Source organism: Gasterosteus aculeatus, chromosome 20, assembly GCF_964276395.1.
Source record: "Gasterosteus aculeatus chromosome 20, fGasAcu3.hap1.1, whole genome shotgun sequence".
NCBI classification, from domain to species: domain Eukaryota; kingdom Metazoa; phylum Chordata; class Actinopteri; order Perciformes; family Gasterosteidae; genus Gasterosteus; species Gasterosteus aculeatus.
The window spans coordinates 6,296,413-6,308,585 of record NC_135707.1 but is presented as its reverse complement, the minus strand read 5'-3'; the positions used below and the strand labels follow the sequence as shown (position 1 = coordinate 6,308,585).

The following is a 12,173-nucleotide window of genomic DNA, read 5'->3' as shown; positions in this document are numbered from 1 at the left end:
AACAAACTCCATTCATATTTCAACAAGGAGCTCATGAAGTTCAAGGTTGTTTTTTATTTGCTTATTGTCCCTGGACCAACAGTCCAGACAAATCTGTTGCAGGACTACGTCAGAGTCAACAGCTAGGAAAAAACATTAGAAAGATATATAGAATATAAAAACACTATACGTAAGGCGGAGGTGGTAATGTGTACAACACAAGTATGATACTTATGTTAGACAATAGAAACAACAGTAAAATATAAGTCAAAAAAGACATTCTTTGCTTGAACACAGATTCTTATTGTAATAAGTTACATTAAGAATATTACAATTTAAAATATTTCAAGTATTAGAATTAGATTATTAGAATTAGTGGCGTGGTGAGTTCCACTGAGTGCGGCTGCAACAACCACTGCTGTTGTCGGTCAAAGTACAAACCCTCCACCAGGACTGCAAGTATCACACTTCTTCTCCCCGCCACGTCTCGCATGGCAGATCCCCCGTTTTGATTCCATGCAGATGTTTGCACTGGCTCTGTGCCGGTGCACGTCTGGACTCCGTCTCACAGGCGTGATCACAGCATCGAGCAAATATTTAGGCTTCAGTTTTTCTCTTTTCAATATTTGCACGTTAAACGTGAGGTCGACGCCCAATGGAAAGGCTGGAATAACCGTCCGTGGCGAAGCAGCCGGCTGTGTGTGTTTTACATTGAGCTGTAGGTCACCGAGTGCCAGAGGGACACCGGAACGGTCCGACCGCAACGCTGCCGAAGCCATTTCTGGAAGAATATTTTAATTAATGTATATAATTCTTTCAGGCATTCAATGGCCACGGAGTGGCATCCCGCTTCGCGGTTGGCCCACTGCATAAGTGGGTTGGTCCATTGTAAGCACATACCCATATCATAGTGTCATTGTCCTGATAAACCAGCTGATGTGCTACACTACAATAACATCATTCATGCAATTACGCTCCGAGCAACCAGATGGCCAGCGGCAACGTTGGCAGTATCGATACGGTCCTGGCAGCATCAAAGATGAAAGATGTTTTCGAGATGAGCATCTATCCGTGAATGATAACCCCAAATATTCTGCACTTTGATGCAGCGCGCCTGCATCCTGGTCTCAAACCACGATGCGTGCTAAAAATAGTGTATTTGAGGGGCCGATGGCGTGGGCTGGCATCGTGACACTGGTTGATGGGGTGGATGAAGACGGATGCTGATGATTACATGTGGCACGGTGGGAATAATTACGTATAATGTGGGGTCATTTGGGAGAAAACACTGCAACATGGGGAGAGTGTTGAATTTAAGATGTGGACAGACTTAACAGCTGGGTTTAAGAGTGATGACACAGGAATGTAGGATAAAGACATGAGCTGAATGCTGATAAGCGTTTAGGAAGTAAATGGGTTGGGGGTGGTGGGGGGCATAAAAGAGGATCGGGATGAATGGGAAGTCTGGGAGATAAAGGCGAAGCGGTGAACAGGATATCTGTGGATCGGGTGACAAGCGGGCGGAAGGCGTAGCTCACATTTCTGGTCTTTCCAGGTGACGGTGGGCTCGGGGCGACCCACCGCCAGGCAGAACAGGTTCACGTTCTCCCCTTCGTTCACCGACACGTTTTTGGAGATGTTGACAATCCTCGCCGCCACTGAAAAACAAGATCACGCCATTAAAATATGACCCCAAAATCTCTTTTTTTTTTTTCATAAATTATTGATGAGGTATGGCCTCTGCTTATTAAGGTGCTTGAGGTATGATGCAAATCCGTGCTCCTAAGACAGAGGGGCAATCAGCTGATTAATGCTCTGTGCTCACTCAACTATGGAGTAATATGCTTGAAACGCACTGAATTTTCAATTTGCGGCAAATGGGAATAAAAATATCCTTCTTTTTGCATCTAACACATTTTAAAGAAAAGAAGAGAAAAAACAAGTGGTTGTCAGACGGTTACTCTTTAGGGAGAATGACCACTCCTGGATATTGTTTTGCTCCAAACTCAAAGGGGGTTAGAGCGCTATGCATGTATTTAGTTTGATAATAAGATGGCCCCTTGAATTTAAATGGCCCATTATCACTGCTTTTAATGAGCCCGGGCCTGAGATTGCTTCTTTTTTCACCGAGACATCCACCGAGTAGCTCATTTTTTTCAATCTTGCTGCAGTTGAACACTTGCAGCACAGATTGGAGTGGAGGTGAAGCCGCTCCTGCTTGACGTACTGACTAGAGGGTGTAATTATTTAGTGTTATATCAAGCTAAGGCTGGAATTGCAGGGGACTTGGAATTAGGTATGTGTGGCCATCCTCGCCAAGCACTGCACCCCGCAGAAAGGAGTTGTTTGTCTGGCTGCAGTACGGTGTGAAAACTCTTGGTACAAAGCGGACACCGTCCCTGCCGCCGTGACCTGCTGTTTCCCTTCCAGCAGAATGCAGCATTTTTCATCCTGTCGGTGACGTATTGGTGAAATCTGCTTTCCGCACTATCCAAAACATGCATAAAAATGGACACATCCAGGGGGAGGTGGAGGGGGGGGACACGTCTGAGATCCATCGTCTGGAAGGTTCGCACCAACACATCATGTCACTCCGAATCAGTCAGACTCTCAATCACTTAGTTGCTGACCTGATAACTGAGCCGCAGTGGTGGTTCTGCACTGTCAGTTGTTAAGTCAGGCAGTTGGAGACCCCCCCGTCCCCTCCATCCTCCCCTTCTCCCCTGTGCACCACATTTCCTCAACACACATCTACACACAAATAACAGGTTGGACTTGGCCTTCATTTTGAAACGGACTTCGTGTCACCTGCATTGGCTTGCTTTCCTGAAGGCCAACTAAGCTTCCAAATAAAGAATAAATACTAACCGTGTATGCTCAAACATCATAAGAACTCTGATAATAATAACTACAATTCAATGATACATTTAACGGAAAGAAACAGTAAAACGTAACCATGGAATATCTGAATTACTACCATTTTCTTTGCATTACATCGGCATCTTTCCAGGAAACAGTTCATAAGTGTCTTCTGAGAGGTCCCTGTTGGGTCCGGACTCGGCTGCTCACCTTGGACAATGAGGTAGACATGGGCAATGCGGGGCTTGTTGTTGGCCTGGAAGCTGCAGGTGTAGGGTCCCTCGTCGGTTACTTGCACCTTCTCGATGTGGATGGAGAAGTCGCTGTTGTTGCTGTTTGCCAGCGTCACGCGCTTGTCAAGCGACCACTTATCCGTCCCCGTGAACAGGATGTTGGAGCGGTTCAGCCAGGCCTTGTGGGTCACCTCCTCATCGATCCGACATCTGGGAGGACCGGAGGGGGAGAGACACGCTACATAAGGCTGAGAGGTGTTCCCATCGTTACATACAGATCTACAAACGGGTGAAATGTCAAAATCAAAGTGGACCAGTAAAGTGTTGCATACAGGTGATGGGCTTCAATGGAGCGGGAAATACACCAGACCGCTCTCTGTTACTCATCCAAAATCTCCCACAAGTATTCAAATACATGGAAATGCAGAGACTGCAAAGGTCAAAGCACAAGATTCACTTCCTTTTCTATTAATCAAAAGTCCCTGCATGCAGGCCCTGAATTAAGCATCTTCCATTAATTATGTCTCTCTACTCATTTAATCTCACTTCTCCTATATTTGTCTCTTCATCATTAGGAGGTCAAGATGTTATAGACAAACCGCTTTGGTAACATTGCACTAATGATTTCCCATCACTTACACAGGTTGAGAGAAATGGGTCGGATTCATAAATAATACGGCAGAGGTCAGTTAAAGGAAAATCCAAGAGGTTGTGAGCAAAGCGTTGCATTAGAAGTGGCTGTAAATTGTTATTGTCTCCACAGCTTGGTTTTTGTCTTTCAGATATGAGGATATGAGCGAGTGTGATCCAAGGGCATTAAATCCCTGACATTGTTCTCAAGAGGAAGTGGCCCGTTTGGTAACAGGAACCACCATCTATCTAAAGGGTGGCTCTTAATTTCTTGGCTTGGCCACTAGATGTCCTTACCCAGCTTCAACGAGCACCGGCCTCCATTGTCCTCATGTTTAATCGATGTGACCTGGACAAACATCAAGGTTAAGGTGGATCTTAGATCCCCCAGTGCCAGTGACACTGCGACGCATAAGAGCCACAGTGCAGACGAGCCTTCGACGAGCTACGAGGCACCGCGCCGATGATGCTCAGGTGGTCAAGTGACCCGAGGGCCAAACAGGAAGAAGAAGAAGATGCCTCACGTTGATTTAGGCAGAGAGACGTTAAAGCAAGAAAAGCCACCATGAAAAAAGAGGTTATTATCTGTGTACAAACTAATAATCTGTTTTTAAAACAAATCACTTCGGCGCTGATGATGTTGCTGCAGGACTGTGAACCCGGAGGAAATAAGCACCATAATAGCATCAAATGTGCGTTGTCTTAATGGGCCGCATCAACGGCAGCACAACAGCTTTCTCTCAAGCGCAACACAAGTATTTGTGCCGTTTGGGCAAAGGGGGTTTTACATAAACATGGTTATTATTCATGGAGCTGTTTAGTCTGCTGTTTAACTAAACTCTTGATTGCAAAATGAGCGTTCGTCTAATAGCGTGAAATCTAACCTCCAGGATAACGTCTGGAGAGCAGCAGGTACAGTTTTAAAGCGATGGTTGGACAGAGAGGAAGGCCCGAAACCTGAGGGATCGGGAGACTGTCGACAAGAAGGAAACTCAAGAAAACATGTTCCTGGCATACAGGATTAAATACAGGATTAGTCGTTCGGACTTTGATCTCATCTTTGTGGGTGTTTTTTGTCCTGCGAGTCAGTCGATAATTCTTTATTTAAGCATTCAAACAAAACACGCGCTGAAGGATTTATCTGCCTTTTGTTTGAAGTGGTCAAGTGTGCACTTAAACAACATTAAGTACAGCTTTTGTTTTTACACCGAATAGTCCAAAAGGTTAGAAAAGGCCGGTTTAAAGAACAGAAAGGGATTACCACCAGTTTACACAAACATGTTAAATCTGCCAACGCACAGCTCCCAGATAACCAAACCCTAAAGGAATAAAATAGAGACATTGAACGCGCATGTTTTCTGAATCCCAGGTGCTCCACACCCAGTTTCTGATTTCTCTACTGTGTCAATAGAAGAGCCTCGAGCTACACGTTGACATCGTTACGGATCGGCCTTCGCGGTTGCTTGAATCCAAACTTTGAGAGACTCGTGGATGTTGACAAATATTGACAGACCCTTTTGTAGATCTGTTTGACCTGCGTGGAAGGCCCCCCTCTTCCTGCAGGAGAGAGATGAAACTCAAAGAGACCTGAAGGGCTGTGTAGCCTTAAACGTGATGAAAGTCATGTTGACTTTTGGATTTATTTTTTCCCGCTGCTAAATGCACCGGCGAGCCCGGTCACATCCACAAGACGGGGGGAGCAAGTTGTCTATTCCTCTGCCTGTGATTTCTCCTTTTATCCGTTACCGCTGCACCTGGTGAAAGGTGATCGCTCACAGACGGGGGAACTCCAGCGACATGTGACAGTTATTAGCATTCTCATTAGCTGCGGGACAGACGGAGTTGAAAAATATGGCACAATATCAGGAGCCTAATTGAAGTTATGTGACGGAGAATTGGCAATTAAATTGGCACGACAGGTGTGTGGGGGGGCAGGGGGGGGAGGGAACGCAAACATGAATTTCGTGCAATTAGTAGGTGCAGGAGTTACCTCAAAGTGACTCCATCTCCCTCCAACACTGTAATGTTGTCCGGCAGGTGTCCGAACTCTCCTCCGTGCGCGCTGGACGCTGCGAAAGGAAAACGGAGAACATTAAGCATCCAATCATGGCGGCTTCCATCCATCTCGGGGTCAGTTGCTGTTTGGAGGCGGCGGCATCGGCCCAATCCGGTCGGGCTCTGTATCCTGAAGGGAAAGTAATGCATACACTAAACAAAAGAGTCACAACGTCTGCGCTGACCCCCCGTACTTGAATAATGATTTGGTTTTCCCCCTGCATCCTGCCGGGATGCGCACTCGTCAAACAGCGCTGATAATGAGCCGAGGGAAGAGGATCACGCGGAGCCGCCGGAGCGTGAAATGAAGGGACAGCGAGAGTAACAGAAGGAATGCTCATCCTGCCTACCAATTCACACACACACACACACACACACACACACACACACACACACACACACACACACACACACACACACACACACACATAGTGGGTGCCATTAGTTGAAGAGGAGATTCCAGCCTGGCATCTGCGAGATGTGCTCCAGGTGGGTCACTTTAAAGAAGTTTCAAGTCATTTTCCGTCAACTTGCTTGGACTGCAAACAAAGACCTTTTATATGCAGGCCGGGATTCTGCGTACGGCGACTGGGTGGCTCCGCCCATCCCGACTCACACAGCACGACGCCAGGAACCTCGGCCTGCGTCTCCCCGCCATCTCGGACAGCCTCTTTCTCCCCGCACCTGCAGAATGACCTCAATATCTCCAGCAGGCCTTTGCCGTGTTCTCGCCCAGAGGTTTAATAAATGGTGACTTTATGAAATAAAGCCAGTGCGCTGAACCGCTTAGAAGCACCTCGAGGTTTGTCGAATAACCGCACGAGGACATGTTAAGCATGTCGATGAGGAGACCCGGGAAGAGATGGAACCCGAGGCGAGGGCGATGCAGCACTACAAGAAGGACGTGGGCTTTGAATTAAAGGAGGGCCTTTGTGGAATCATGGATTGATTACAGAGAATAATTACAGAGGCTTCGGAATTACGATGCACTCGCGTGCGTTTCCTAATCAAAAGGTCTCCAAACTTCACAGCCAAAAGTCCCGAGAACTGCCAACATCCCTAAATAATAATGAATCATCCTTTAAATGAAGACCAATCATGCATGAGTGTTTGTGCATACAGTGGAGTTTAGCGTTTCACAGCGAATATAGGCTACGTTGTTCAGTCATATATTCATGTGTGTGTGTGTGTGTGTTGCTCAGCACGCACAGTAGCAGTCCGCCGCTCATTTCTGTGAATGTGTGCGTTTTGTTTGCTGCCATGCCGGAGGAGAACAAGAAAGGAGGACAAACTAACGACGCCTCAAAAGAAAAGTGTCCCTGAAAATCTCCGGCTAAAAGCTGTAATCGCATTAATGGGTGCTGCTGCTGCTGCTGCTGCTGCTGCTATCTAGGCCGGCCAAGGATGACAGAACTGGTCGCATTTCTCTCTCTCTCCCTCTGTAAAAGCCTCGGGGGGAGGGGCATAGCACCATTGTGCCCAATGTTGAACAACTTTCACCAGCTTTTGTTCATCTGTGGCTTTTATCCCGGAGTAATGTTGCATCGCTGTGCTAATGCTCGCCGTCTTAGACTCACTGTCCTCGGCTCAAGAGCTCAGCTGTTCCCTTTCAAGTGCTCTGTACTCTACATACCAGACTTTATTTAGGTCAATTAAATTCAGTTGCAGGGCTCGGGGGCTCGGAGACGGGTGTGACACGGCGTCATGAATGCAGACACACACACACCAGCAGTGAAGAGGCGCTGTCTCTCTCTCTCTCTCTCTCGCGCCATCGCATAATGTAACCAATGGGACTCAGGCGCGCCGCACACATTTTGATTGAATGAATGATGGCGCTGAACAACACGGCGAAGGTCACAAACCAGCGGGGAGCAATTCCCATTTCCCTCCTCGAATCCCATTTTCACAGCTTGATTGTCACCTTGCGTTCTAAAAACGAGTATCACCCCGCCTCCGCTTCCACGCGCCGCGCAGCACGATAACTAGGCCCACGCAGACGGTCGATACTTCCTCCCGCGCGCCGCGGCGCGGGACGGATCGCGGGCCTGGGCACTCATTGACAGGCGAGTCGGGACAACAATCTGAGCAAAGACCCAGGAGACACAGATACCCAGATACCCAGCGTTCACTCTTCCTGGAACCTTTTGTGACCCCTCAGTCATGGCGAATGCTCGGCGCGCCGCGAAAAAAGCAGCTTCCTGTAAATAGAAGCGATAATCATGAGCGGGATGTGTGTTCCAGAGATGAGAGACAGACTTGAGACAAGAGAGCCGGCATTCACCCTCCTTGTTTTATATGATATTTCAATATTTGCTTGACAACTAAACTGTCTTGTACTCGCCACTAAAGAAAATCTAAAGCGGACCCCGACGCGTACAACAGAATGCTGCCAGAGAAATGTGGGCTGGCTGTGAACTGCCTGCAGAATTACTAAGGTTGATGACAATAACAACAGTCGTGAAAAGATGCACATCGATGGGAACAGAACAATCTCCATATGGTATTTTATGATTGCTTTGGCTCTACTTAGGATCAAAGAGACTCACTCATTATATATGAGTGCAATGTAATGAGTCATGTTTAGAAAATACTAAAAAGCAGCAGCACTGTACTTGCAAACGATAAAGTATTTTTTCTACTATTTGGACAAAGATTCGTTTGACAGGCTAATTTTCTTTTGGGTGAAATGAAATAGGAATAGGAACACCGTGTATTCCTACATCCAATGCACCTGTTGTTAACCCCACGTGTTTCCGGCACAGAATTTGGGAGTGAAGGGTTTTTCACATTGGATGTTCTGTTTGTTCAAAATTGGCCACAGCAGTCAAATCAAATACTATAATGGTCATTGCTTCTACAGATGAATGAGTACAAATTGTGCCCCACTAACCGGACAGGGAGTGTTCTGGGTGTGAACCTCATCTGGCTGAATGACGGCGCGTCGCCAAGCCTTTGATGTAATCCACGTGATTCGTCCCTATTCAAGAAATTATTTCAAAAGCCGTCGTCCCAACACAGCGGACGCGATCAAACGGAGCAATAATGAGTCCGCACTGCATCCAGAATCCTCCGACATCACAACCAAGTCCTCGGCCACTTTGGTTTTATTGATCTCGATCTCAATTTTGTGTTTTTTTTTTGTCTTTGCTCCCTCCTGGGGCTCATCGGGAGGTTTCATAAGTCTCGCCCGTTGACACTCGAGAAACGTCAGTTTGCCTGCCAACAAACCAGCGACTACCCCGCCGACTCTAAATGTGGAGACACAATGTGAATCCCAAAAAGGGAGCTTTTCCTCTTCGGTGCTTCAGTAGCCCACTTTACAAAAACAAAGATGCATTTGTGGAGGAGACACACGAATTCTGAGCCTTTATAAGACCGCGGGTGAGCAGAGTATGAATAGAGTGGGGCCGATAAATAACCGTGCATGAGAACAGTACTGGTGTTGAATACTGCCGTGCCCCCCCCCCTCCCCCCCGCCCCCCTACGTATTACCTGTCCTACTCTTGTCTACAGTTGATACAGTCCGCCATGGCTCCCCCTATCTCTTGTCCTTGCTGCGACCGGCTGTTTTGGCACATAAAAGGACACCCTGTCTCCATAACACACACACACACACACACACACACACACGCGCACACACAAATGCACGTGCTTGTATTCTGTCCAAATGACCCCCCTTGCAGCCTTTGTCTGCACACAGCACTGAGCCTCGGGGCTAGATTTATCCCGTATTTTTAAGAGAAATGAAATTTGATGGCCACGCCTGAGGGAACACACGGAGGAAAAGAGTGCGCTCGCACACCATAACGCCACAGCTACTGGAACTGTTCCGTCAGTCAGTTTTTACTGCAGAGGCAGGAATCTGTTTTTACTCATCCCTGGATAAGCCTTCATATGTTGCTGGAGGTGGACGTCGGTAGAAAACCCTCGCCAACGGCGCTTCATTGTTTGTGCTCTCCTGCATTGTGTGTCTCTACAGCATTGCAAGGCTGTCTACTCCGCACCCATGAGACATCTGTTATGGGATTTTTTTTTTTGTCTCTTGACTTTGCTTGTTTGTAATTGCACTTGCCACTGGCAGATACTCACGGGCTGCGCTCCGAGCTGTACAACCGTAGCCTGCGTCGTCCTCTCGCACGGCGGGTTTTTGTACCGTTCGTCTATTCTTGCATTGCCCTTGACGATCAAATACACAGAGAGGAGGCAAAGCTACTTCAGAGAGCACGAATGGCGTCAAGGCGGATAACGGCGGAGGCCGTAATGACAGCCGTAACAACAATCTGTTATTGAAATTGAAAGGAAAAGGAGAGAGGCACAGCACAAGGTTGGAAGGTGGAGGTATAAAAAACGGGGCGAGTTGAGGTCCTGAAGAGAAAGCGCTTTGGGACCTGTGGTGGAATATGGAACTATAAATGATGCTGCGACAGTTAGAGGTAGTTAGTAGCAGCAGCAGTGATGTGAGGTGATAATGGCGGCAATGGCGTTAATAGTAGCGAGACGGAAGTGGCTTCAAAATGTAGAGGGGAGAGGGGGGGGGGGGCAAGGACACAGTCAGTTACGCTGGGGCAAAGCGCAGAGCAGAAGGAAAGACACACCCACATAATTAACACCGGCATGCTGCAACCAATTAAATATTTACACAGGCACCTTCCTCCCGACACCTTGATGACGAACAGAGGCAGCCCAAGGATTATCAGACTCAGGGAGCCTGAGGCGGGAGACAAGGGGTTGGGGGTGTGGGATTAAACATTAACCGGCACAGATATCCCTTCCTCTTCCTCGTCTGATCCCATTAACTCTGGCTGGCCCAAACCCAACCTTGTGTCCACCTCCCCGGAGCCTCATCTTCCTCCCCATCCTCTCCGCTACTCATTCTGCCCCCCCCCCCCCCCCCCCCCCCCCTTACACTGTGTTGATGAAAATCCCTCGACCCCCCCCCCCTCTCCTGGCTCCTTCCACCCTCGGCACCACCTGTCAGGGACGGAGCAACGGGAGCGAGTGAGAAAGCATCTGGGCGCCTTCGCTCTCGGAAAAAGCAGCACGACGCGATGGATCCACAGGTTGCCCGCTTTCCACCAAGCGCTGCCGCAGCCAAATGGATGTCAGCGGGATCCCTCTCGACAGAAAATCTAAGAAATGTCAGAGGGGTCACGGCGAAGGAATTGTTTTGAATCTGTTCGGTAAGGTCATTTTTTTTCAGAGCGAAGAGGTTGGAGGAACGGGGTGGAACGAGTCGAGGATCGATTGCACATTTCGCCGCTCGTCACTCGAGGTCATAAACAAATCCAGCCAGTATTCTTGGCACTCGTTTACCGACTAGTCTGACACGAGTGCAATCACAGCTTGATCTGAGAAGCGTGTCGAAACCATCAGCATTTACAGAAAAGCGCCGCCCTCGGGTGTCTGACTTGGCCCGTGCCACCGATGTGACATCTGCCCCCCTTTTTTTTTTTATTTGTTGCAGACATGCTGAATCCACAATTCTGCCTCTGGTCGCCGAGCCCATGGCTCTACCCCCTCCCTCCCACTCACTAATCCCTCTTCACACATCAATCAATAGAGCACTGCAGAGTGCACGGAGCCATACAGTACTCGATGCAGCGGTTGTACAACTTCAATGGGCGGCCACAGATCTTTACCATTGAATCGAGTGTGGCTGGGGAGAAAAGCCGAGCGCGCCAAAACCAGGGGGCGAGCCCCGGTCCGCTTTCTTTTACCCCCCCTCCCCCCCCCACACTTTCCTTGGACTGACGCCTAACCCCCTTAGCACTCCTGAAATCGATAAAGTAGTTAAACTGTTACTTCCTTTCCCAGTGAGTATATCCACACGCCGGCCTTACACGAGGCCCTGCAGACATCCCTAAATACCCCCCCCTGCACGGGTAATTTGACAGATTTGCGAGCGAGTGCTGTCACTGTTTTGAAAGTGGAGCTTTAAACAGCAGAGCTTGTAGCATCTATAACATCCTCGGACAATAACACCTGTTAAGCATCGGAACGAGAGGTGGGTGATTTAACAGCAGCGGCGGGTCTTGAGTGATAAAGGTAACTGACTTCACATATTAATGCTGTGGCATAAAAAAAGCAGTGTGTGAAATATGAAGGCTCATACTTGAATGACGCTTCCTCTAAAACCTCCACTAAATGTCAGGGGCTCTCGGTGCTGACAAATCTTAAAAAGATTGTTTGTAACTTTGCCTCTGAAGTCCAATCATTCAGAAATGTAAATACGGACAAATATTGTTTGTCCCTTCACTATCGTGTCTATTGTACTATTGGAAATCATGTATTGTATTGAAGGTCCTCTTGAGGGTTCGTAAGGAGAGATGTTACATACAAGATTATGTTCATACTCAAGTGTCTCCGCCCAAATGCTGTTTTGTTCATCCTTTAAGGTCTGACGAACATCTCTATTTA

The 12,173-nt window shown here is 47.9% G+C and overlaps 1 protein-coding gene across 1 annotated transcript in view; it reads right to left on the bottom strand.

The window, feature by feature from the left end:
• Positions 1-12,173, bottom strand: part of iglon5 (IgLON family member 5) — an 80,569-nt gene that overhangs the window by 7,498 nt on the left and 60,898 nt on the right. The window contains exons 2-4 of the mRNA XM_040165044.2: positions 5,692-5,770; positions 3,049-3,281; positions 1,518-1,637 (exon numbers count right to left, since the gene is read on the bottom strand). Of these exons, the coding sequence (XP_040020978.2) occupies positions 1,518-1,637; positions 3,049-3,281; positions 5,692-5,770 (432 nt within the window). The remainder of the gene's footprint in view (positions 1-1,517; positions 1,638-3,048; positions 3,282-5,691; positions 5,771-12,173) is intronic.